The 27,673-nt window shown below is 43.9% G+C and overlaps 1 protein-coding gene across 1 annotated transcript; it reads right to left on the bottom strand.

The window, feature by feature from the left end:
• Positions 1-7,648: 7,648 nt before the first annotated feature.
• smad7 (SMAD family member 7) lies at positions 7,649-24,739 on the bottom strand. The gene is made up of 4 exons (XM_034095699.2): positions 23,288-24,739; positions 22,350-22,403; positions 18,908-18,979; positions 7,649-8,560 (listed from the first exon to the last, which is right to left on the bottom strand). Exons 1-4 carry the CDS (start codon positions 23,751-23,753, stop codon positions 8,022-8,024), a joined length of 1,131 nt encoding a protein of 376 aa, XP_033951590.1. The 5' UTR covers positions 23,754-24,739; the 3' UTR covers positions 7,649-8,021.
• Between the last annotated feature and the right edge of the window lie 2,934 nt (positions 24,740-27,673).

The raw sequence follows: 27,673 nt of genomic DNA, 5'->3' as shown, positions 1-27,673 counted from the left end.
AAAGGACCGAGGACAGTGCAATTCATAATCAAGAGGAAGGCAGGGAAATGGCTCTTTTTGTTTAACGTAATTGAAAAAGAAAAGCGAAAGGATATTGTAGTCGTCTCGAGCTTGTCTTACGCTGATATTGCACCTATCAATCATATTTCATAGGGTATGTTCTGTGTGTTCACTGACATTTCTCTTGATTTATCATAGTAATAATCTGCACTCTATAAATATATATAAATAGAAGGGGCATCGGAGAGGGAGCGGTATGTGATAATTTCATTTGATGTGACGTGTCTGGGAAGATGTTAGGTATAGAATATAGAATATATGAAAGAATATGGACATCCAAATGTACTATGTTTTATTAAAATGCATCTAAAGACAAAGCTCCTGTCAGAATTGTAATCATTAAAACCTATAGTGGTACAGTGTTATACATTTTGCTTGAGTATTGGTTGGTTAACAAAATAATCAACATAAAGATGTATTCTCTTTTATCCATAAGAGACAAATCCAGCGTCTGATAAAACTCAGATTGCCAAATAAATCACAAATGATTGAGCTGGACGGGGTTGTTTACATATTGGGTTAAAGCATAACTTTATCAACTCCACAGACTTCAAAGTCAACATTGTGAATGCCGTAGCCGCTTCAATAAACAATGAAATGTAGATATTGCATGAGGAGTCATCCTTGGGGTTATAAATGTGATAAACAGAAAGAGAACGTCTTGTTGCTTCCAGCAGAGGCATACAGTATATGCCTCGGTATACTGTAAGTGATGCCTTAATCTTTAGATCAATTATCCACATTAGTGTCTACTAAAAAGCCTCTGAAAGGTGTACATACGTTGATTAACCAATTGACATACACATTGTTGGATAGTCGATTTACACTTTCTAGTACCAGCTTTTTCTGAAGATGTACTGCTTTTCTTTGTTTTTAGTGATAACACTCAAAACATGTATGGGTTTTCGCATAAGAGAAATAATTATGATTGGGATTTTTCTGTACAAAGATAAAAAGAAATGATTGGCAAATATATGGATGCTGATAGAAATTGTTAGTTCCAACCCTATTGAAAATTACAAGAATACTAGTTTTTTTTTTCTCAATAGTTTATTGCACTAAAAGCACAGTGGTCAAGAAAAAACGTTGCCACTTCTTATGTTGCTCAGTCAAAAGGTTTGCGCCAACAACATCAAAACTGACGTCCTCAAGTCTACATGACTTAACTGAGGGGATTTCTGTCGTTTTGATTATTTGACTCAACCCCCAACAGCTTTGAAGTTTACAAGAGGCTTGTTGTGCTGGCTCCAGTAACTGTACTATGCAGGAGTGCTGCAAAACAAACTTTAGGCTTCAAACATTCCTCCGAAATATATTAAAAGATGCTGCATCCACACTTTTCTTTTTGACTTGTGCAGTGGCACAGTAGCAGTTTGCATGGAGATGAATAAACACTGGCATCTTAACTCACAAACTCTAAACACGACTGTAAACAGTGCACACACAGAGAAGCAGGCGTGTGTGGGACTGATCAAAGCAGCAGATCAATATTTGGCTCAAAATTCATCACACAGGAAATGCTGGAGTTGAAAATACATTGCTATAATGACAACCAGAGAGCTGTGTTCTTAGTTTAAGTACCGACACAACTTTGAAATAAGAGGGCCGATTATATGTAGCAAAGATCAAAGAAATACCTATATACATTCAGCCACTGAGTGTGTGTGTGTGTGTGTGTGTGTGTGTGTGTGTGTGTGTGTGTGTGTGTGTGTGTGTGTGTGTGTGTGTGTGTGTGTGTGTGTGTGTGTGTGTGTGTGTGTGTGTGTGTGTGTGTGTGTGTGTGTGTGTGTGTGTGTGTGTGTGTGTGTGTGTGTGTGTGTGTGTGTGTGTGTGTGTGTGTGTGTGTTATTTTTTCTGTGTGTCATTGATGTTAGAAAAAACATGTCTCCAGGCCATGCTGGGGCTAAATAAGCATAAGAATGCCAGAAGTGACTGTCCCCTGCTTCAAACCCCCAACCAACACATCCAGCCAGTAAATGCGGCTAGACTGTCCCCACCCCACCACCTCCATAACCTCCCTTCCTGGGCCCCAGCCCTCCCTCCTGCTGGGAGCAGGCAGATAGACAGACTGTCTTATCCCCCCCCCCCCCCCCGGGAAGAGGAAGAGGGGGATGGGGGGTCTGGCTTTGTGTCTACCGGCACGTACGAGGACTTTGTGTTGCATCCCAACATGCATGCATGCATACAGACACGTGTGCAGGAATACATGGAAATATATAAACATGAGCAGACACACACATATACAGTCCATAAAATAGACACACAGCACGCAAAGGACAAAGCATATGGAGTCTGTTTGATCTATATATATACACTACATATAGGATGTCTCAAACAATAACGCGGTTTAAGATGACTCACATTCCAGACTATAACACATTATTTGAACAATCAAGAGGATGTTTACATTAGATTCAATGTCAGATGACATTGTAATTAGAAATAAATGATTCCTGAAGTGAAAAGGTCAGGACACATTCACACACAAAGGGTAGGCCAAAGCAACCCCCCACCAACCCCACCTAGACATGCTTGTAAGGCCCCACCTACACCACACCACATGTTCATCCTACCAACCCCCCAGGTCTGCACACACACACACACACACACACACACACACACACACACACACACACACACACACACACACACACACACACACACACACACACACACACACACACACACACACACACACACACACACAGAGTTATATAGATCAAAACAAACACTGGCAGAGGCTAACCTGCTACTGCATGGGTGTGTTAAACCACAGACAGACCGCATGTTGGTTTGATTCTTTCTTTCTGTTCAGCATGCAGAGGCTGATAGCATTTCATATATTGTGGAATAAGATGGTGGAACAAACGTGGCATTTTTGTCAATATGATAATGTAAAAGCATAAACAACATGCAGGTTCAATTAAATACAATAGTCACATGCATGTGTACGTCACATCAGAGCCTTAACATTGCAAAATACCATCTTGGTTTGACCAACTCAGACTGCTGAAGCCTCTGGGTGCATTTTTTATACTCTAAAATGAAATGAAACATTTGGATTTTGTCCTTTTTCCTTTGAATGTGTCAAGAAAGGATGATTTCAAAGTCACTCTACAAAGAGGAATGATCGCAGGATCATATTACTTCTTGAGTGTACACGTGGTCATGTGTGGAGCTGAAACTATTTATTTGTTTCACAAAAAATAAATCTGCAAATATTTTAAACAATTTAAATCAGTGTTTTCAGTAATAGTGAAGCAAACAATTCCAATCATTTGCTGCACCCTGCCTCTTAAAATTAAGTCATTATTTTTCTTAGTCAGTTTTTAAACATTTTGAGATTTTATACTTTTTGGATGAAACAAAAGCAGCTTGAAACAACATTTGTTGCCATCTCCTGATATTATAAGTACACAAACGACCTTTTTCATGTAGCCCTGGTCATGTAGTCATTGTATTAAAATAAACGTAGGTAAATCTAAACGAATAGTTTAGGATGAGGATGACCAATCACTCCACCGAAATATCACAACATTATCAAAGATAGCCTACTTCTGCAATATAAACACCACGTAAGGACACAACAAGGAAGGAGGAAAAACAATAATAGGCTAAAATAGGCCAACTGGCTACAGACAACCACATATAGCCAACAGGTGACTGAACTGCCAATAAATGCAAACTCCAAATGGTGTCTGGGCAGTGCAGACAGCAGACAAACAAAGGACAGTACGCTACAGTAAACCAAACAACCTCCAACATCGACAGCCACACAGCAAGTAGTTAAATACATACAGTTAAGCATCAGTAAAGCCACCAGCAAGCAAAGACAGACAGACAGACAAACAGACAGGGTGGAGGAGGGTGTATTTTGACTCACCTTACTAGACGCTAATGCACATTCTGCTGTTTTTCATGGTGGTCAATATCCAGGTGATAGCCACTGCAACTCTACCAGACGTTAACGTCAAATGTCAAATGTCCCTAAAGGTTAAAACTAGTCTGGCTGCGGCAACGTTTATTTAACTATTTATTCATTTTTTAACCAATGCAGGCCAACTTCACCTGGCTGCTTCACATGGGTAGAGTGTAATACCTCTGTTTCACCCGTGTTTCACCACACACACATTAACTGTTAAACCCCAAGGTCCCCGACACTGTGTCTCAGGGATCTTAATATTTAAGAACCTATTAATGTGTTATACCAGATTAACGGAAATAATCTCAGCTAACTGACGATACAAACCATGTTTACCAAAACAAAACACAAGTCTCATAAGAAGCATCTAAATGAACCCTTAGCGAAAAATGCTAACGGACATTGGCACAGAACTCAAGATAAAAGTACCCTTATTACTTATCGTAGCTGCACATACAAGATATCCGATTAAAGCTGAGGTTCCACAGATTATTTAGATATATAGTATCATCACTGAGTGATCCGAACTCCCGACAGGGGAAGCAAACACAGACATCACAACACGTACCTTTCTTTACGGAGCTTCTAGAGAGATCGTCTCACCGTAGCTGTCAATCTGATCAAAAGACGTGTTCAATGGCATTTAAACGAGAAAAACGCGGCTGAATCGGTTAATCCATAGGTTTTTAACATCTCTGTATATAAAAAGTATTTCATTTATAATCCATAATTCCATTTTTATGTAAAAATCGCAGAGCAAAAGTTAGCTGCTAATGGTAGCCACCAGAGTGGTTGCTGCTTCCGGTCTTGGCTTGGTGGGAGTTCCCCTTGATTCCATTGGCTCTGATGGTTAGAAAGATATGTCACATGTCAAAATCCAGCAAGGGGGGCCAGAGATATGGAAAATCCACCCAAATGGCCCCAGAAGAGGTTTTTTTTTTGCTAAATCTGTCTAAAAAGGTAAAATATCACTTGTTTTGCATCAATCTTGATACAGGGTACTTATTATATGTTGTACTTTGGATTCCTAAAGCTTTTAGTCTACTAACCCATCATCCAAGGTTAGTTTTCACTATAAGTACAAAATATATTTTGGACAGACACTATAATTTACAGTTTTTTTACCGTGTTCAATCTGAATTTTCTTTAAAATAAAAAACATCTATATTTATTCTGACTTTTCTACATCCAACTCACAGGTTTATCATTACTTTGAGAAAAAAGATTATTAATTTAACCCTTTTAGAAGGGAAGATATGGTCATTTGTTCTGGGAATGTCATTTTCGAGCCTGAAACCTGAAAAACAGGCTCGGGGTTTAACAGGAGCCAGCCGTTAAGATCCAGAGGGGCACTGTTACACCAATTTGAAGAAACAGATGAAAGGTAGACCAGGAAATAATAAAAGTATGATATGGATATTAAGAATAGTTAGTCTTACTTCAGATTTTTAACAGTGCACAGGAAGGACGTAAGCCAGATATTCCTACAGTATATGAACCTCTGCTGTTTATTATGTATATTACAATATTGGCCTACTTTATTGATGTGCATCACCAACCTTTACTGTGTGCTTATAGAATATAAAGACACGTGAATCTGATGTAAGACTCATTCACTCAGAAAAATAAGCAAATATATTTATATAAATATATGTTTATTTGTGCAGCCTTCGGTACAACCTTGAAAGTTGAACTTTGTTGTGTGTCTTGCTGTTAAAATATCTTGTCCTCTTGTAATTGTCTTATGTGGACCCCATGAAGTGTATCTGTTGTATCTGCATCAAGTAATATTTATAATAGTTCAGTGTTAAATCATACTTCTGAAGATAATGGCTGAACATGGATTCATGCAGCCAGAAAACTAAAAACATTATTCATTTGAAATGGAAGCAGCTTATAAAATGCTCATGTGGTTTTCTTAGAAGCTGCTCTGTAATACAGCTTTAATGTGTAATCGAGTGTCTTTGCTGACTAGACAGCTGGTGAAATCTGTAATAGTTTTAATGGAATATTGCCAAGGCAAAAATAGGGTCATGGATATTACCCATTCCCCTCTCTAATACACACACACACACACACACACACACACACACACACACACACACACACACACACACACACACACACACACACACACACACACACACACACACACACACACACACACACACACACACACGTTGTATTAGCAGGGTTAAAGGGTTAAGGATTATTGTTGCAGCCGGGCAAACAGGCAGCCATGAGTTTAAAGTGCACGATGTCCAGGAACAGGGTCCTACAGTGTGGCACCACCCGCCTGTGGGCTATTCTGATGTTCACGGTACAATTTCCCACTGTTTGTTGAAGTTTTCTTTCATGTTTATATTGTATTTACAATGATACAATTGTGCATTCGCTGAGCACAGTCAATCATAAAACTGGAGGGGAAAAAATACAAATATGTGTCCTTGAGCAAGTGTTTATTAACTCAAGAGGCTTTTAATCCTCACAAATCAACTCTGTCGTATTTATCAGCACGGATTTATGTTTATTATTCCAAGTGTGCATTGTCAAATATGTCAACCAATACAATTCAAATATTTATGTATAAACGTTTTTTCTGTGAATTGTGCTTGAAAACATTGATTAGGGTCATGAAAATTGATGGTTTTTTTGTACATTGCTATTAAACTCTTTCATAAGAAGGCTTAAAGGGAAAGGGAGGAAGTACACATCATGCATGCTCCATTTCAGTCCTGCCTCCACAACTGAGTCACTGGAGCCAAATATGTTATTTTGTCTCTCATATTCTAAATAAAATCCCAGGTTTTTCAAAGCGCTGTTGAACAGAGCGGAGGATGGGGTTGGATGGCGTGGAAAGTGGGTCTTGTGAATGTAGGTCTTTGAGACAGTGTGTGTGGGTAAAGCAGGCTTACAGTAGTAATCCTCTTCACAGACACCCTAGCAACAGGACGTGGTCCAGACAGACACATGCACGCACACGCACACACACACACACAGGTTTTAGAAGGGAATCTATTTAGCTTTGTCTTGTTTTTGGAAACACAATAGGTCATAAATAGGCCATCGTCCCTAATCGCATATTCAGGCCATTCATCGGATATCTAAGATGTCTCAATGAAGTTGTAATATTCCACTATCATTTCCTCAGGTGTGGCATGGAATAATTTGTGTGGTGACTTTTTATGATAGATTCCTTTTCTTTATCAGTCATTCAAATAAAGAGGCTCCTTCAGGAAGCTGGACTCTCTGTTGACTTTATTGGTTCCTGAAATGTGTCATTACTACTTCCTGGCTGTGATGTCATTGGTCGGTTAATGACAGAGAGGAAGGGTGACATTCGTCCGAAAATAACTCCGAAAAAACAGACAATTGCAAAAGGCGTAATGAGCCTTTAAGGATAGGGACAGAGAGTTATGACTGTCACTGTCTGACTCATTTTGTCTCACAGGGAAATGCTTTTACAAACCACAACATGGTAACTTCGGTGACACAAATTTAAGCCAATGTTGACTTTGGTATTAATAAAAAATAAATTAGAAGGGCTTTAGGTAAATAATACCATTTCGATTATGCACATAACCAAAAGAAAACATTGACAAATTGATTTAAACTCCCAAAAAAACACTAAAGACATCCTACGATAAAGAGAATGGACCAGAAATGTTATTTGTGTTTTTTTTTTATTTTGGCATTTCTTTGTTTTGCATTTATATTAAGCAAAGTGCATCTTATTTTCTTTTTCTCATCAACACATTGCACAATACATAAATAATGATGCATATAAAACGTCTTCATATTTACAATTAATAATATATTTATATATAACATAAAATACATTTTTCGCTTCTTATTTTATTTCATTAAATCTTACTCATTTATTAAACAAAGTCCGTCAGAATCGTATACTTTCTTCTTCTTCTTTTAAAACTTTTTTCACTCAGTTTGAATCTCCGGAACAAAAAAGGAAAAGTTGGCGCAGTCTGTTTGTGAGGGGGGGCAGAAGAGGCGAGGAGGGTGAAGAAGAGGAAAGCCGCTGCTATCGGCTGTTGAAGATGACTTCCAGCCAACACGGGCAGCTACTGATGAACTGTCTCGTGTAGCACTGTCCCCAGCCCTTCACAAAGCTTATCTGCACTGTGAAGCCCGTGCGAGGCTGCTGCGTGAACTCGTGGTCGTTCGGCCTCTGCAGGCTGCCGGCTTTGTCATAGTCAAAAGCTTTGATGGAGAAACCGGGGAACACCTTGTGCACCAGCAGCGTGCGCGAGTCCGGGTTGTCCAGTGTAGCCGACTTAATGAAGATGGGGTAGCAGCTGCGGTTGTAGACCCACACCCCGTCCTGCTCACGCGTCAGCTGGATGCCATAGCCGATCTTGGACCGCACCATCTGCACCAGCTGGGACTTGTTGTCGGAGCAGAGCTGGCCCAGGCAGAAGCCGTTCCCCTGAGGTAGATCATAGAAGATGTCCAGAGAGGACTCCTGGACAGAGTAGAGGCGCCCGACGCGTGTCTTCTCCTCCCAATATGCCACCACGCACCAATGGGCCCGATCGCCAGACTCCTGTAACGCCAGGGAATCTGAGGGAAACAGAGAGGGGGGGGGGGGACATGGTCAGACTTGTGGAAAGCTGCACAGCAAAGACATGATGATACTGGACATTGGAGAAGTAAATAGAATGAGAGGAGAAGGGAAAAGATGCTTTCAAATAAAAGCACAAAGAAATGATCAACAACCTCCTCCTTGTCCCTGTTTGAGAATCAGTAGAGTTTGCTTTAGTTGAGAGCCAAAGCTAAACTCATCCTGAAGCAACTCAGAGACACTGGCAGGCAAGTGTCCGCACGCAGTACAATATTTGTCTAAGCATTAAATGCTTATCTTCTGTCTGGCTCGCTGTATTGTTGTAGCGTCCCGGCCAACAATGTAGTGACGTCAACTCACTGTCCTGATCATCTGCAACATGCTTCACTCTGCTGGAGGAAATTATAAGCTAAATCTTGGAATTCATGCTCAAATATGCGATGCCCAGGCAACTGAGCAACAAGAGAGAGCAACGTAAACCATTCCCTGTCTACAGTGAGGCACATGGTGTTTAGCTAACGAGCACGGCAGGCCGCTAACTCTTAAACCCTGGTGTCTGAATCGTTGACAAGCAAGGCCTCTCCAGTCTAAAGTTTCCCCTGAGCGTAAAAGAAGAGTAGCATTGGCTATGCTCCAGTTTCCAAACCCCCCTCCTCCCTCTCACGTCTCCCTTTAGTGTGCCTCCTGCGCCGTCCCTCTCCCCCTTCATATCTCTATTCCACAGAAATCTGGCTCCCAGCTACTCCCAGCTTGAGAAGTGGGAGCCAGTCAGGCGCAAGGGAAATAGAGGGAGACAGAGAGTGCGCAAGAGGAAAGAAAGAGGGGGCGGGGTGGGGAAGAGAAGGAATGCTTTTCACATATTTTGACTGTTACTTTTGCAACTTTGCTTCCTCCCCTGATTTGTCAGCGTCTCTCGTGCTTTTAGGGGACGTCACCTAATTGCTATCTATCAACTGCTCAACAATCTCTTACACTTCCTCTCGTCTCTCACACACACATACACTCAGATACAGCCGCGGTTAAAGACACATTTAAGGGTTAAGAAAGCTGGAAGAGGGGAAATATAAGTGAGGACAAAAATTAACAGACTCGCACAGAGCCAGTTCAGTCGCCCCCCCCCCCCCCTCCTTTCTCGTTTCATCTGGCGGTGGCTGTGAATGCAACCGGTAATTTGGAAGGTCCCGTCTGAGACAAACTGCAACGTTAATGCGGCAGGATCTTTGCCGGCCTGAGAGGACTCACCGCGGCCTGTCATTAGCCTTCATTAGACACAGGCAGAAGCAGGAAAAAAAAAAAACACTGAGAGAAGAGAGACAGAAACAGAGAGGAGGGGAGACAGGGGGGAGGGAAACTGAAAGCATGCCTTCCATAAAACAAGAGGGGCTGTGTTCTTTGAAGTTGGTCAGAGCTGAGCCTCGGGGAGTTTATCGTAAATCCGTCCTCATGGGGTGCAGGGGGAAACTAAGTACCCAGCTATCTACCTTAGACTAAATGGAGGGGGGAAAGCATTTATCTTGGAGATAAGAGACAGAGTGTCTTTTGTGTCTCCAATCCTAGGCCAGCTTTGCTCTCGGGTCTGTTTTACATGTACGTACAGGAACACTGCGGATGATAAGGAGAAGGATGCGTTGGACTTTTTTAACAGCTGACAGAGGGTCTGCTGGTGGAGCTCACCTGTGGGGCCCTGTGTGTGTTTGTTATTGCTGGGAGAGTACAGGGCCTGGCGTCAGAGGTCATTAGAGCGGCTGCCTGTCTGAGCCTGTCATTGCAGCCTGAAAACACCCTGCTATTCAGGACTACACAGACTGCCCCACTTCCCCTCCCTCGCCTCTTCTCCTCTCCTCTCAGAAACTCTGACTAGTAGCAAGTGAGAAGCACAGAGGAGGGAAAAGCGAGGAAATGATAAAAGCAAAGGGTTGGAGAGAGACAGAAAAATCAACAGAGAGGGGCAGCTAGTAAAGCAAGAAGAATCCCTCTGTAGAAGTTGCTGTACCACGATGTAGAAATAATACATGACAAGTCCTGTCTTGACAGAGACGGATTAAAAAGAATGGTTAAAGTCAAGGTCTGCCTAGATACGCTGACCCTATAGTATTGGTCAACCCATACTGCAACTCTCAAAAGTTTCTTTCTTACACCTTCCCTGAGTAATAAGTGTCTTTCTAAACTCTGTGCCCCTGGTTTGTAATGCAGGCTTTACATTATATATGTTTTAGTCCAAACCATGATGACCAGGATGACTTCACTATGACACCATCAGGAGGTTATTTTCTCTGACTTTGAAATACTTCCTCCATAAGTATAATATGTATCTGTGAAAGGTAGTGGAGAAGAAGAATAAAGCAGCACAGCAACAGTTACATAACAGCCCGACTGAGAGCTAATTTGAGAGCGAGACAAATGACAGTTTTTGTCCAGCTCAAACTATGCTTGCTTACAGGTAAACAAAAACCACACTTCTGTTCAGTATCAGCAGAGAGAAAGCCAGACAGACAGACTCCTCCATCTGTGGGGTGCAGCCCCGTGAAGACTATGTTCACAGCTTGTCCTGACAGCAGATGAGCTTACACCTCATGAGTAATGCTGCTGAACACAGAGCCACACACGCTCGTATATATATATATATATATATATAGATATATATATATATATCTCAAATAACACACACTAATGTGAGCAACCCCGTACAAAAACACCTGGTGTCAAGTGCAAGGCTTGTTTAACCAAATTTTACTTTCTAACACTTTGAGTGTGTATGTGTGATATGTCTGCGGGGCATCTTACGGTACGACACTATTTCAGGTGCATGTCACGCAGGTGTGTGTGTGGTCAAAGTGTCTGCACCAAATCTGTCTGTCCTTGAACCGGTGTGTTTCCAGCCACTGAACACTTATCGAGTGTGTCTGTACATCTGTCTGTGTGCTTTCTGGACGTCTGCCTATCGAAGCATTAGTCCGTGTATCTGTCTGCTGCCCCCACCTGCCTGTCTGCTCTGGGCCTTTCAGCCTGTGTGTCTCGGGCTTCTCCTCGCTGGAGATAAGCGGGCTAGCTGGCAGCCTGAGGCCATCTGTCACCCCGGACCTTTCTGCTCTGCTCCAGTCAGATGTCTGCTGCAAGTCTGTCCCAGTCTGGATTGTCCCATGGGGCCCACACATAAAAAAAGACTTTCTCTGCTGGTCCACTGTGACGCAAGACGAAAGCTGAATGTTCTTAGATCATTTCCCAGAATTATACTGGTGTGCGTCATGTAATTATGGATGATAACAATTATAAAAACGCCTTGTTAAATAAAATACTGTTGCAATGTAAAGATCGCAAAAAGCAGCTGGTGAGAGCTAATGTGCATGTTGGCCATTAGCAGCGCTGTGCAAACAAAAAACGGCATATTGCTCCAGTGATTTCAAGGCATTTACTGGATGATCAGTAGGGAGGGAGGGGGGCACACTGTAAATATATGTGATTAAATAAACCCCCCCTTTCAATGCAAAATATTTACACCAAAGCACAGGGAGGGCACATTTGGCAAATAGACACTGCTAGCTCCCCTGTGGATTTTAATGGTCCATGTTCTTAAAGAGTGGACGCCACGCTAGCTGAGACAATTGGACTTGGTGGAAGGGAGCGGGGGGGGGCAGCTGAGAGGGGGGGAGGGGCGATGACAGACTGGGTGCTTCTCTCAGGGCCAGTCTGGAAAGGTTAATCATTACCTCTGTCTGACTGCACACACACACACACACACACACACACACACACACACACACACACACACACACACACACACACACACACACACACACACACACACACACACACACACACACACACACACACACACACACACACACACACACACACACACACACACACACACACACACACACACACACACACACACACACACACACACACACACACACACACACACACACACACACACACACACACACACACACACACACACACACACACACTTTTAACCTTCACTCCTGGACACAACACTATCAACATCGGTAAATAGTCTCGCATCGATCCCTGAGAGCCTTTTATATGTGTGTGTGTGTGTGTGTGTGTGTGTGTGTGTGTGTGTGTGTGTGTGTGTGTGTGTGTTTGTGTTAAGAGTGTGTGTTTGTGCCTCCCTGGCCTCAGACATGTAATGACCCTGTCGTCATTAGACACACAGCGTCTGAGGAGAGGAATGGGAAAGACATGAAGGAAACGGCTCTAGGGGAAAGGAAGGACTCTTCATGGTGCCTTATTTTCTAAGTCAACACCCTTTCTCAAAGCGGGGAAAGTCTATTCCAAAGGTCAAGGGTCACACTGGATGCATTCCTTTTGTTCTCTGTGCCACGCCGTATATACTCAGCCTTGTGTGCGTGTGTTTCTGTCTGTTAAACCTGTGCATTTCACTCTCCGTGTTAACATTTGTTTTAATTGATTGTTAGAGTTAATACAAATAATGTGAAAGTATAGTAAGATAACTAAGCAGTGACCTTGTTACTGGTAACTTCACTTTCTTCTTATTCAATGGCTGTTGACCCCTTCAGAAAGATCAGCTATGTGCAATGGCAGCAGGAGGACTGTCCTTGTCTCACATCTATAATACAGCTTTGAAAGTTTAGGCCATAAACTCTATTTCTTTTCTACTGCTATAATGTTAATGAGTCAATCTGTGCTTGGAAAGATTACGATCAGTGTTACAGTGCAGAGTAGCACGCCGTCTTTGTTGTCAGATTGCACTATTTTTATGTTTTACTGTTTCATGTCCTATATAACTATGTTGCAATGTTGGATAAACTTGAGACGATTTCTACACTGTAGCTACTGTGCATGACATTAAAGCCTTTGAATTTGAATCTGTAAAAACTATGTCTTTGAATTAGGCTATTTAAGTCATTTATCAGTTAAATTTCTTTAATAAGAGTACCAACAATTTGGTTAGAAGTTCAAGCTAGCCTCCAGATGCATGGCCTCAAGAAGGGATGAGGATCTGGGTTACAGAAATCTGGTGATCTCACTTCTTTCTAACCCCACAGTTTTCTAAAAGTGTGCTAGTTGGACTTAATGTGGCTTCTATTGCTAAATAACTCTAACAATTAAATTACATCTTGTTTAGACCTAGTAAGCCGATAAATAGAGGGACAGAGCTGAAAGAGGAAGTGCCTCTTTAGGGTGGCAAGTTACGTAAGACGAAGTGAAGTCCTTCCCCCCCCACTTCAGGAAACCTAAATAAGCCCTGATGGCAGGAACACCACATAGGGGAGTGGCACAGTTTCGCTATCTCCAGATCTGACTCTGACACAAGATCTAGAGAATGAGTTGCAGACACGCCATCTCTAACATGAACCATCCGGCTGGGAGAAGATAAGGAGAAGAAATGGAATATGTTTTCCTAAAGCCTCCTTCTGCAGTAGAAGTTTCTGCTATAATGACTTGGTCCACATATTATGGTGTTATATCTCAGCTGAAGATAAAATACAGGAATGTTTCATAATTAATTGGGCAGCATCTTCCATTTGGATCCACATGATCAGAATTCTACTTTTTTCACTGAAGGACATTTTATTCCCCTGTAACACCTCCTTCCTCCTCCTGTGGAGTTATTATTCCAACACTTCATCAAGCTGACCCTCACTCACACAAAAACACACACAATCTCCTGCAACCCAGCTTTCCCAAGGTGACAGGACAAATAAACACTGGGCTGGGCTGGTAAGAAACAAGGTGCCAGACAGGCGGTTATGATTTCAACAGCTGACTTTTGTAAACACATAAGTCAGAGGATCACTTGCCACGGACAGATGGACAGACAATAAGAACAATCACCTACATTGTTGTAATGTAGTGAGACACCGTGGGAACTCAAACACTCCAGACAACCAGCAGAGCCAGTTGTGTCTGTGTTGTTTCTCTGTAATTAATAATTATGCACCTCTGCATGTCTGTGAATGTGTGTGTGAATGTGTCTGTGAATGTGTGTGTACGTGTGGTAATGCCAGCACTGCAGTCTGTGATAGAGATGTGGCCACTGACAGGGCTGAGTCTGTCGCTTAGATGAAGACGCACACACACCCCTCCAGTCTGAGTACACAAAAGAAACTGACTACATGAATGAGCAGGCGGGAGGGTGGAGACGACAGCGCCACACGCACACGCACGTGCACGCGCACACGCACACACACACACTAACAGAAATGTGTCTCCACTTATTTCCATTTCCGTCTTTATCCTGCTGAAGAGGGGGTTCTCTCCCTCCCGTCCTCTTTCTCCTTCACACTTGGTCTCTCTTTCATTCCTTCATACATTGAGGTAATGTCAAAATCCACTTCCACAGAGTGATTGCAAAACAAAACAATGTTCATCTTGTTCTGGGCTTCCCTCCAGGTCTGGCTCGTAGCCAAATCTGCATAGCCCACCTTTCAATCAACTGAGCTAATGCTAAGGTAGCCTAACGTTTTCAACTGTTAATGCTGTCTGGATGCTACGCTGAGAACAAAACAGCATAAAGCATCTAAATCTGAGAAAATCTTCAGAACAAATCCAAACAAGCTAGGCAGTCTTTCCTCTCATCTTCCCCCCCCCCCCCCTCTCTCTCCATCCTCCACTGTCTCCGCGTGCTGTTTTTTCGATTTGTGCAGCATAATGACACAGGGTGGGGAGCAGAGGACGGCCAAAACCAAAATGAAGTCCCTTGCCAAGAGGCGGCTTGGATGCCTTGCAAGGAGAGGAAGTGGGGAGTAATGAGAGATCCTGGCCCGGCACGGAGCGGCCCGGCTCTGCTCAGCTCGCTGGCTGAACACAGCCTCCAAATTACAGAGAACAGAGCAGAGCTGCCGGCCATCTCTTCCTCCACCCAAAGCCGCCATCTTCTCTCCCTACTTAATTTCACCCTCTTACTGTTCAAGCAAAAGGAACATCGACATTCAACCTTAGCAGATATAGTCTTTTGGCTTTCATTTTCTTTAAATTGTTTCCATAGCAAATCTACCAGGCCTAAAAAGGCTAGTTTTATATCTGTTCAGAAACAAATGTTACCCTTCTGCCTTTCTTTTTGTTTTACTCCCTCCCTCTTCAGGTTGGTGCACTTCAGTGTTTGTTTGCCGTCAAGAAGAGGCCTCTGCTGCCTCCCTGTCCGCTCCCCTTTTCCTCAAAGACATGAGGTCATATCCTGCGCAGCCCTTTCCTTTGCCTGCTAACCCAAACAAGGCAGGAATGCAGAGAGAGAGAGGAGGGAGACTGAGGGCGCTCTGTTTCTGACTCGAGCCGCTGATTGCTGGAAGTTAGCTTCCCATAAAATTCTAAGATTGTGTATTAACATTGGCCATGTATAATTTAAACCTCACTTCCTGTAAATAACTCATAACAACCAATTCAAAACAACCCACAGGCCTTTTCTCCCACTGCGTTTGCACTGAAAATGGGACGTTTCTTCGGGGCCCTCCATATGACAGCAGAACTAGTTTGATTTAATGAGCTGAGGTGCCAAGACTGAATGTAATCTGTGTCAGAGCCCCTGATGAAGGTTATACCTCCAGCCGATTCACTGGATGACTAATTGACTGACTGAAGGGCTGGCCGACTGTCTGTCGAGCGGGCTGACTGGCTGGTGGTATAAGAATACAACTCGGCCTAAATTTAACCTGCAGTGGGAGGAAGCGCCTGTGTGACAGTCGGCCGTGCGCCAGGGCTCGCACCAGGTCATTCTATCTGCCCGTCTGTGTGTATGTGTGAAAATGCGTGTGAGTGAAAATGCGTGTGTGTGCGTATATGTCACCGCAGCCCGACTGGATCCTCTTACACGCAGGCACTCCGGGTCAGTCCCCGATGGCACCAGCAGGCACGCCACCGACACACACACACTGATGCTACACATCCAATAAGAGCCAGGCAAGAACAGAGGTCTATAACTCGCCTGTTAAGAAGATTAAACGCATGTACACACCATGGCTGGGTATTGATATTCAAAACGTATTCTGAAATGTTTCCAATTCATGAATTACCAAATACTATCAGTCAGATTTCCAGACTTAGTTCAATAGTTGGCCAATTTTAGACTTTCACACATCCACACAGAAAACTTTGGTCCAGACTCCTTGGTGCTTAACAAAACGTCTGGCTAAGTGGGTGCCACTAGAGCCGCTCAGTCTCTAACACGATTAAATATTACTCAACACTCCACAGATTCATAACCAACAATCCAGTGCCCTCTTAACCCTGACCCGATCTATCTCTTGATCTCTCTTCAGTTTCTGGGCAAACCTAAACCTCTGAGCTAAAGCCCCCACGCCAACTCAAACCAAGATCAGCACCCTGACTCCAAGCTCCAGGCCTCCAGCCATCAAGCCCCCCTCTCTTCCTCCTCTCCTCTTCCCTCCTCTCCGCTCTGTTCCAAGCTGATGACGTGAGCCAGCGAGAGGAGCTTTGGAGCTGGTAGCCTGGCAGGCAGCCTAGTTTGCATTTGCGCTTGTCGCTGTCGCAGCTCACTTAACTCCTTCCAGCCTGGATGTTCTTGGCTTTTTTAAGATGGAAAAACAAGGACAATTAAAAAGGAAGGATGAGAGGAAGAGGATATCTCTAACCTTATATCATAGGCTCTGTCTGACTTAGATGAATGAAGATCTCTTTTGGGTCATTTTAAGCTCTCTTACTAAAGCATAACTGCAGCTGCTTTCCAATCCACTCCATCTTTTTCTCAATGTCGACAAGCATCTATTTATTCTACTATAAAGCGAAAAGTAACAGCCTGACTCTTGCGACTCTAAGTCTTTCCCTCAAAGAAACCCCCCTCTCTCTTTCTTCTCCTCTGTAAATATGTCTGGAGAAGAACATAAAAAGGGCAGAGTGAGTGAATTAGAAGGTCAGCAGCGGGCCTCTGGGAGAGCCATGTTTCTTTTGTCAGAGCCCCAGAGGGAGGGAGCAAAGGAGGGAGAGAGTATGAGGGGAGGGGGAGCAAAGGAGCAGCCTCTTTTTTTCTTGGCTCGCCAGGGAAATCATGAGGGCAGAGAGCGTTGGCCATCCCGCCCTGGCCTTTCTACCTCTACTGCTTTTTACTGAGGAGGCCCATTCACCAGAGCACTGGCCGCTCATCCTCGCCAGGAAGGAAAACAGGGGAGGAGGGTATGCCTTGCTGAGTAAGGGAGGGAGCATGGGGGCGCCTGCTAAGACTCTCAGTTCTAGGTTTCACAGTTAGAAGCAGGTCGAAAATGTGTCTTTTGTTAACGCACACAGAGAGGACTTTAATGTCCATCTGAAGACTTGGAGGACAGGAAAGGGAGAAGTAGCGAAAAGGAGACAGATTTGTAGTTCCTCTGTTCTTGTAAGCAATGCTCCAATCTCTTTCCCCCCCCACACACACACACACACACACACACACACACACACACACACACACACACACACACACACACACACACACACACACACACACACACACACACACACACACACACACACACACACACACACACACACACACACACACACACACACACACACACACACACACACACACACACACACACACACACACACACACACACACACCCCCTTACCACCAAACAAAGAAGGGGGGGAAATGGGCAGCGAACACAAACTGACATAAAACAGGCTTTAAAAGGCCCAGTAATGAGAACCATCTGAGGCAAAGGAAAGCAGAGCACAGCACAGAGCAATCTCAGACTCTCTTTCCCTCTCTCTCGCCGTGAACACCATCTTATGCTGTAGCCTGCGGACAGGGCGCAGGGCAAGGAAGGCAATGCTGCCAAAGAGGATTATGGGGGAAAGCTGAGGAAGCCCGAAACACGTCCTGCATGAGAGATGGAAGAAAGAAAGGCGCCTGTGTTTCGCTCTTATCCACACACAGAGCCCAGAGGAGACTTAACTGTCCACAAAGACATCCCCTGTACGCACAAACACACCCAAACAAACACTGGCATGTCAGTCGAAGCCTCTCTTTGCTGCTATTTTTTCCCACAATACCGCACGCACGGAGCATATTCTTCTCCAAACAACAGTTTGTCGTGTTTGTCTTCTATTACAACATAACACAGAGAAAGAGAAGAGGAAGAGGAGAAGAGAGCAGCGTTGTTCAAAGAGCCAAGAGGGAGGAATGTATGTGGATGTGGGAGAAATACACCACCCTCCTTCACTGGCTTTTTTTGTTTTATTACAGAGGGGAAGCAGGGGCCCCCACAATCACTGCCTCATCACAAGTATGGAGGGGAGATGAGTGTGTGTTTTGGGAGGAACGCACAGGCGAAGGAAAAGAAAACGGAGGAGGGAAATAATACGACTTTCAAAAAGGAAGGCCGCCAGCAAAAGATGAGGAATCTATTTGTAGGGATATTTACCTGAAAGCCCCACAGGGGCTGAGTATGTCGTTCCCCCAGTCTCACTGGATGAAGGTCCGGAGTCTGGAGAATCTAATGGAGAGAGGAAGAGAGACTTTGAATTAGCACTGTGTGTGTTCCCGTGTGTGTGTGTTCATGTGTGTGTGTGTGTTCATGTGTGTGTGTGCGAGGGGAGAAGGCAAAGCAGCAGCTGTGAGACCGTCAATCACTCCAGTGAAATCAATGCCTAATGAAGACGCTGACTATGAAGCTCACACTCTCACACACACAGACAAGACTTACAGACGAGAGTTTCTTACACCCCTGATAATCCCTCATAATCCACTGCTTCAGGAGGAACGTTAGCCCGGCATCTCTGCAGACGAGCTGCTGATCTTGAAGGAGCTGCATTGGGCTGCTAATGACTGAGGTGAGGGCTGGAGACTTCTGATCCGCGCTCAATATAAAGTAGAGGTTTGATAATTGCCTCTCAATACAATTCCTGCTTGTGCTTTTCTGCCTTAGGAATTAGAAGTATGACGATGTGACATTTCTTGACCGAGTTTTACATTTTATGACCCACGGAGCCACACAAGCCGTCAGACAAGAAAAGACAATCAAATCATTCTCTCTCACTCTCTAGTGACTAGTTACAACATGACACCTGAATGGAGCTTTTTACAAAAAACGCTATGTGTGTTGAGCGGGGTAGAACGCTGCTGGGAGCTGGCTAACCCCGCTGCAGAGCTGCTGCTGGTAGCTTGGTATTCACTAATAATACATTCCTCTTGCAGCACGTCAACACAGCGCTTCACCTTCCATCCATTGAACCTCAGTGTGTGGTTGTGATTGACTCCACTCAGTGCAAGCTTTGAATGTTAGTGTTGCGTTAAAGTATGAAGCTAAAATGGGAAAAATGGCCTTTTAATTGCTCTATCTGAGGTGTATTGGAACGACACTGGATGTGAAGGGATATACGAAGAAGGAGCTCAGTATGAGTTGAATCCACATCTGGCGAATTGGAGGAGGATATTTCTGTTAAATACTTCCACTATCCGGCTAACCGTCTCACTGGGCCTGTGTTTGACCGAGCGGAGCTGCCGAAGCTGTAAAGTAATAAAGAAACAGCGAGCCTCCTCCCTGCCCCATCCGGACGCGGCCGTGCTGCTTGTGGCCACAGTAACGAGATGCAATGGCAGAGCCCCAACCTGCCGCGCTTTCATTGGCTGCCAGGAGCTTTTGCCCTGGTCTCCCGGGCAACAGTTCACAGCTGACCACAGGGCTGAGGGGGCATCAGAGAGAAGGAGCTAAACAGTGGGTGATTTATATTCCCCAGAGCTGAAACAAGGTAGCGTTTTTACGTCTCGGCTGCTTTCATACTGACCACCACTGCTGCAGCAGACAGGCCCTGACACATATAACCCCACTCCCTGATCACTGGAATCATAAAAACAACATCGTAAAATACATAGCTCTTACGCTTTATGCTGATTTCTTTATTTTTTGCATCCGATAGCCTCCTGTAAAGATATCTATGCAGATATTCTGAATGTCATGATGATTTAACAGGGGCTAATATAAAGCCCCTGAGGCCACTGGGGAAAACCCCCCCCATCTTTCTGCTTGATAAGCTCATCTGTCCTGTGTGTGTGTGTGTGTGTGTGTGTGTGTGTGTGTGTGTGTGTGTGTGTGTGTGTGTGTGTGTGTGTGTGTGTGTGTGTGTGTGTGTGTGTGTGTGTGTACCCTCCAGCCTGGTCCATTGTCCTATTAATATATGTTGTCTTTCACACAGACAGACAGACAGCAGCTGACCTTATTAAAGGGGGAAATAGCACAAAGATTGCTGCACTTTCTCACCTAAAGGCTGAAATATGACTTTAAAGAAGGCATATTTTAACTCTTCCTCAGTATAAAAGCTCTACTCTGGGAACAACCAGATGATATTTTCCTCGCCTTGTTCTGTTCTTGCTTTCAATATCCATTTCCCAGAGTGAAAGCAATTCAAGGGGACACAGGGTGGTAACATTTGTTGTATAATAATTTGCTTTGTCTGCATCCAGCTTGCATATCCTATTTACCCTCTTGTTTCCTTTTATCCCTGGAAAGTTTCCAGCTAAACTGGTACAAAGAGGCTACACTGAGACATACATCACATCAGGAGGAAGTTAAGTATGAAGAGGATTTCACTATTGATCATTTGAGATACAATCTGCTTGTGTTTAAGGTTTTGGCAATTATTTTCAGTTAAAACAATATCGCAAAAGCCTGGTAAATAAAGACAGGGGAGAAGGGGGGCTTTTGAAGAACCACAGCTGCAGCTGCAATGACTTCCTATTGTTTCCACTCAATGAAAGCCACTTTCTCCTTCTCCTGACTAACCGGCTGGCAGGTCATTGTTCAACTCTCCGCTTTTCCTGCACGAGCAGACCGAGCTAAATGAACAAAGAAGCTAGAAAATGATCTTCTGTATACTACAATGTATACATTTGTCACCCTCTCTGTGACATGAGGACTTCTTGTTCAGTCTTGAACTATTCTGGTTATAGCATAAAATCTAACACACTTCAATGCTGATTTAATAGGCTATGACATATCCTGATGCCACTTTCCAGCACTGGGGAATAGGATGACAACCATAGCAGCATGTGGAGTCTGGCACAGGTGGAGGGACAAAACAATTAGGCCAAAGCAAAAACAAATCCAAAAACAGATGTGTGACACACACCCAAACAAATAGGTCCTACACCCTAATCTGATGATTACTTCACCCTTCTGCCAATAAGCCACACACACAAACACACACTATGCCCCTGGTGACATGCCAGTCAGTCTATAGCTGGTATCTCAACTTTGTGTTGCTTTGCCTTGGCTGCCAGCCATGCCCGAATTGCCGTGCCACTCCACTGCTATCATAAATCACAACATAGAGCTGTTACACACACACACACACACACACACACACACACACACACACACACACACACACACACACACACACACACACACACACACACACACACACACACACACACACACACACACACACACACACACACACACACACACACACACACACACACACACACACACACACAACACACACACACACACACACCACACACACACACACACACACACACACACACACACACACACACACACACACACACACACACACACACACACACACACACACACACACACACACACACACACACACACACACACACACACACACACACACACACACACACACACACACACACACACACACACACACACACACACACACACACACACACACACACACACACACTCTCTCTCTGCAGGGGATGTGTGTAAGACCATATGCAAATGTAATGTCAGACAACACAACAATGCATGAATACAAGATAGCCTTTTAGATGTGGATGTTGTGCGGGAAATACAAATATGCATTTATGCATGTGTACATTAAGCTCACCTGGTGGTTTAAGATAGTCCATGGGATAGCGTGAATATGGAGGAGGAGGAGACTCTGCATGGAGGGGAGGAAAAGAGAAGCAGAGCATGAGAAAATAACAAGGGAGAGATCTAAACTTTATGATAAGAGTTGTCATTCTTCTGGGAAAAGGTTTTGTGTCTGTCAGCTCAGCCTGGAGAGGCAGTGGAGAGGCTGGCCGGGCGGCTATTGCCTTTCATTGGCAGGCAGATAAACGGGGGGCCGCCTGGCGCCAGGAGGGCCACTATCAGCGTCTAGGACAAACTGAGATACAGGCCTCTTTTGGCCCAGGACGCCAAGCCAGCACATACAAACAGGCCCTGGGAACTTCACCGTGGAAAGACTCTAAAGCCCTGGATGAGTCGCTTTGCACTTTGGAAATGCCAATTGTGAAATACCAGATGGGCTGTTAGTTTTTAAAAAAACGGGGCTTTGATGAAGTTAAAAAAACATCCGGATTTAAAGTGGAATAAATAGCTCACAAGTGCTAAAAAACATATATTAAAGTCAGGATGTAGCCTAAATAAGAAAACAACATTAGCAACACTATCGAGCTATAAATCATCATTATTATAATCGGATGGAAAACATATATATGATGTTACTATTTAAATGTAAGAGGCCTCATCAAATTGAATGACACCCTACTTTGTAAAAGATGAAGGGGGCCACTTGGCACGCTTTCCACATCGGTCAAGTTTGACCTTATGGAAACACAAGACTGTGCCAAGAGAGATGATGTCATTTGAATTAGGCTAATTATCCCTTTAAGAGTCTGGTAATTATTTGACATAGGCCTAATGACACGGTGTCTGATGTGCACTTGATTTAAAATGAGGCCCGACCACCAGAGAATTAAACATAATTTCAGAACTTCTGTTGTGAGGATGAGGTTATTATAGAAAAGGGATCCAGCTCACCGAGTTCACAAAGTCTGCTCATGTGGTGCGGGTTGCAGCAAACGAGCTCTGGGTTGATTTCCCCGTAAGATTCACAGCAAGACAGCCTCTTCAGCTCCGAGGAATGCCTGAGGTCCGGCCACCTGAACACTTTGTAGAGCAGCATGGGGAGAGAGTAAGACTGTTGACCCACTTTGGCGTCCACTTTGTTGGGCAGGAGCAAGCAGGGGCTTCGGGCTCCCCCCTTAGACTCCACCGCCTGCAAAAGCACCTCTAATTGTTTCTCTTTTATCTTTTTTAGTATAGAGTTTGTCAACGCCTTCAGTTCAGCCTCCGACCCGGCGTTGGACTTGGCCACCTTTGTCGCTTTGCCCATGCAGCAGCCCCCGGTGCCATGCGTCCCTCTATCCGCCTCACCGTCGCCCTCCACGGGCGCACGGCTCCTCCAGAGTCGCCGGACGAGCCCCGATCGTTTGGTCCTAAACATGCGGGACGAAAAGAGGGTTCCCCGGCTAAAAAACGAGCATGGTGTCCGCAAATCATGAAGATTCCGGGATCCGAATCCAGGCAATGACAAGCAGCCTGAGAAAATACGGCGGAAAAACTGGGAGCTGGATAAGCAGAGGAAATCTGTAGCATACGCCAGTCTCTGCTGCCTTCTCCTGCAGGCTTGTTCCCCGAAAAACAGCCGAGGTTCCCGGGACAGTCAGCTTTTCCTTCGCGGATTGATAATCATCACTGCACGGTGTTTAAGATTAGACTATAAAAATGAATCTTGCAGCTTAAACACGTCTGCTATTACACAGCAGCATGTAGCCTGAATGTGTTACAATTACTTGGTGATGTGCAGCCTAAAGCGCTGCGAAGTGACCCCTTTAAAACACACCCCGTGTCGATTTTCAGCGTAAAAACAATGTCAAAACATCTTTCTATCTAAGCGCATTAGCTGTAGTAGACAAGTGATGAGCTGGGGCCTAATTAAGCCTAAAAGGCTATCACAATTATCCCATGAAAACCGAAGCTCGCCACCGTGTCTTCAAGAGCATTAATCCACAAAATCCTTGATCCGACTGCACGGAGTAGGGCTCTTCAGCAGGATCGCGGAGGTTTTTTTATCCGGTATCGTCTAAATATGCCACTCGTCTGCAGAGGATGTGATCTGCTGGCAAGAATGAGCCTCGTTTAGGGACCCCGGGAGCAAATCAAGGAATGATTCTCTCCCCCGAGTTGTGTTGCGTTTGAAAGCTTGAGGAAAAGGGATAGCGACCCACGGGTTACTTCCGAGAACCGAGCTTCGTAGCCTATTTCAGTAGCTGAATCCTTAAAGATTAAATAATCCAACCTCGTATCTCGCACCGAGTTTCCGTGTCTGAGTGTGGAAGAAAGCGAGTCGACGAGTGATCTCGAGGGGGGTAGGAGGCTTTCTGTCTGTAAATGAGGCGGATGGTTTGGGTGCCCTTGCTCCGTCTCCAGTGCGCATTGACGCGCCCGGTCACGTGTGTGTCTAGACACCCTGTCGCTTAAAAGAAATGTGATTGTGTTGCGCAAACAACAAGCCCACAGCGCACGCACACACACACAGACTCAAAAAGGAGTTGGAAAGTTAACATTTTCCCAGAAAAGATTTACAAAGTGAAACGTTTAAAATAAGAAGACGCAGTTGAAAAACGAAGTTTGGTCAAAAATAAATACACTTTTAATTCAAGTTATTTCTGTTAAACCTGAATGATTAGTGGCATTAGTGGTTATTTTGTGGTTAATTTACCAGATACTATGTATCTTTTATGTAAGTTTATTTTTGCGCACGAGCACTACTCAACGTAACATACAACACACGTTTGTATCTTTTGAAATGTTAGTTTATTTAATATCTATTCTTATCCCTGTTAACGCGTGCGATCAGGGTCTTATGATACCTATCCTATAGTCACACTATACAAATAATGCATGTAGCCCATGTTACATAGTCCATGGATAAGTGATGAAGGAAATCATTTATATTGGAATATGGTAGCAATAGTCCGTACAATCTCATAATACATACTTTTCCGATTATTAGGCCTATGATGATCAATCAGGGTTTTCTTTGGTTTGATTTTGTGGGGTAGCATGCCCTGATTACAGCTTCTCAGGCATCATTTGCACTATCTTTAAGCACAACTACCTAAATAGCTGTTCAGATGTAAATTGTCAAATTGTAATGGCTGTAGTTTGGGTCTTCCACGACAGACGAAGGGGAGAGATACATTGTGCCTGCGAGTCTGAATTTAGGGCAGCAAAGTAAAAAAACTAACATGTCCGAAACACAGATGAGAGCGCGCTGCTGCCTCCCGCTGGACGTTTGTCTTTCACTTACGTAAGTGTCTTTTGAGTTTGTCTTCCTTAATTATCAACACAAGAGTTTACACCCCTCTTTATTTATCCATTAGAACGATCCATCGACTGAGGATCAATTGATCCTGCCTGCCAGTAGAGGATCTACCCACTTTATTTACTGTCTTTTATCAGCTTAATCCATATGTATTATGACAGGCGTGAGGGTTTGATTTTTTTTTATCAATTTACCGTATTATGTGAAGTATTACAGACATGGGCTGCCTACCCTAACAAACAATAGTAGCAGTTTAGTTGTTTTTTCCTTCTTTCTTTTTTTACATACAACTACAATAAAAAGTCAGGTGCTTTGACAAAGACTCAGTTCTTATATTATTAATTATGTATATTGAATTGTATGAGTTTGGTGTGTTTTACGCATGTAAAAAAGACACCACTATGCTGAAATACCCTGCATTTTCAACAATATACATACATCTGTGCCTGCAGAGTCCCTCAGCAGCCCACACTGAGCTGCATTAACATGAATGCCTTCTTTTCTAATGTGAATGCGTGTCTCCTCCTCAGCCTAATTGTGTTCCCCAGACAGAAAGCAGTCCAGGGGAGGAGGTGCAGGCAGCAGTATGTTAATGTGTCAGTGAGCCAGTGTCGCTGCAGGGCAGGGGGGTGGATGGCTGATAATGATGAGATGTGCAGGGTCGGAGGGAGGAGGTGTGTGTGTGTGTGTGTGTGTGTGTGTGTGTGTGTGGTGTGTGTGTGTGTGTGTGTGTGTGTGTGTGTGTGTGTGTGTGTGTGTGTGTGTGTGTGTGTGTGTGTGTGTGTGTGTGGTGTGTGTGTGTGTGTGTGTGTGTGTGTGTGAGTGTGAGAGGGTAGTCAATAGCTCATCCCCACATTGTCCCAGGATCCCCCACTGGCGCCGCGCAACGCAAAGAGCCCAAACGTCGCTTTTTAAGGTAGTCAAGCAATCAGTCAAGGAAAAAGCTCCGTCAGAGGGAATTGTGGAAGTGGCTGTAGACGCGCTCTCTCTCTCTCCTCTCTCTCTCCTCTCTCTTCTCTCTCTCTCTCTCTCTCTCTCTCTCTCTCTCTCTCTCTCTCATCTCTCTCTCTCTCTCTCTCTCTCTCTCTCTCTCTCTCTCTCTCTCTCTCTCTCTCTCTCTCTCTCTCTCTCTGGCTGTGAGCACTCAGTCTGTACTTTGTCAACATCTTCCTGTGTTTAATATCAGTCACTGTGCTCAGGTAGGCTGCCACAGTGTACTGTCTTTTTAGGGCCAATTTAAGCCAAATAAAAATTGGAATTTGAATGGGAATTTGTCTTTTTATTTCATAAAACGCACTGCGTGCTTTCTCCCTCAGTTCATTGACAGCTTGATTAAAACTTCCAGTGGAACTTGTTTTTTTGAAATATCATTGTTTTTGTCTTTGTTATGTTAATTGCCGGTGATAAACAGCATCCTTGTCTTACTCTCCGTTCTTGAGAAATTAAGGTTGTTCTTTTGTGTCCAATCTTGATGCTGCACATGTCGTTTGTGGATTTTATTAGGTCAAATGTTTTACCCCCTATACCGCTTTGAAATTGAGGAAGACCAACATGCCAAATCGAGTCAAATGCTTTTTGGAAATCAATGAAACAGGCAAATATTTTGCTTTTATTTTGATTAACATATTTGTCAACTAGGTTGTGTGTAAATGTGGTCTGATGTGCGGTGATTTGGTAAGAATCCAATTTGGCTTTTGCTCAGGACATTGTGTTTTCGTAAAAGGAAGTCTATAAGCCGGGAATTTATAATACTACAAAAGACCTTCCCCGTTCACACAAATGCCTCTGTAATTATTAGGGTCAGATTTACCAGATTTACCGTTTTTAAAAATGGGTGTTATGAGACCACGATTCCAGCTGTCAGGAAAGTAACCTACAATCAGGATCAAATTGAAAAGTTTGAGTATAGCCAATCTGATACATATATATATATCTCTCTGTCTCTCTCCAGACTCCAGGCCAATTGTATCTAACCATTTTCCATTTCAGTCTGGCTGCAAGAGTCTGTCTGCTTTCTGGCCTGAATAAATGTGCAA

This window comes from Pseudochaenichthys georgianus, chromosome 12, assembly GCF_902827115.2.
Source record: "Pseudochaenichthys georgianus chromosome 12, fPseGeo1.2, whole genome shotgun sequence".
NCBI lineage: Eukaryota > Metazoa > Chordata > Actinopteri > Perciformes > Channichthyidae > Pseudochaenichthys > Pseudochaenichthys georgianus.
The sequence above is the reverse complement of the archived record's forward strand: the minus strand, read 5'-3'. Positions and strand labels throughout refer to the sequence as shown.

What these genes read in the sequence shown, in the direction of transcription:
- smad7 (XM_034095699.2), bottom strand. Translation starts at nt 23,753, where the DNA reads ATGTTTAGGACCAAACGATCGGGGCTCGTCCGGCGACTCTGGAGGAGC. An exon ending in GGACTATCTTAAACCACCAG is followed by an intron (nt 18,980 to 22,349) that starts GTGAGCTTAATG and finishes TCTCTCCATTAG; the next exon opens with ATTCTCCAGACTCCGGACCT. An exon ending in AGCCCCTGTGGGGCTTTCAG is followed by an intron (nt 8,561 to 18,907) that starts GTAAATATCCCT and finishes TGTTTCCCTCAG; the next exon opens with ATTCCCTGGCGTTACAGGAG.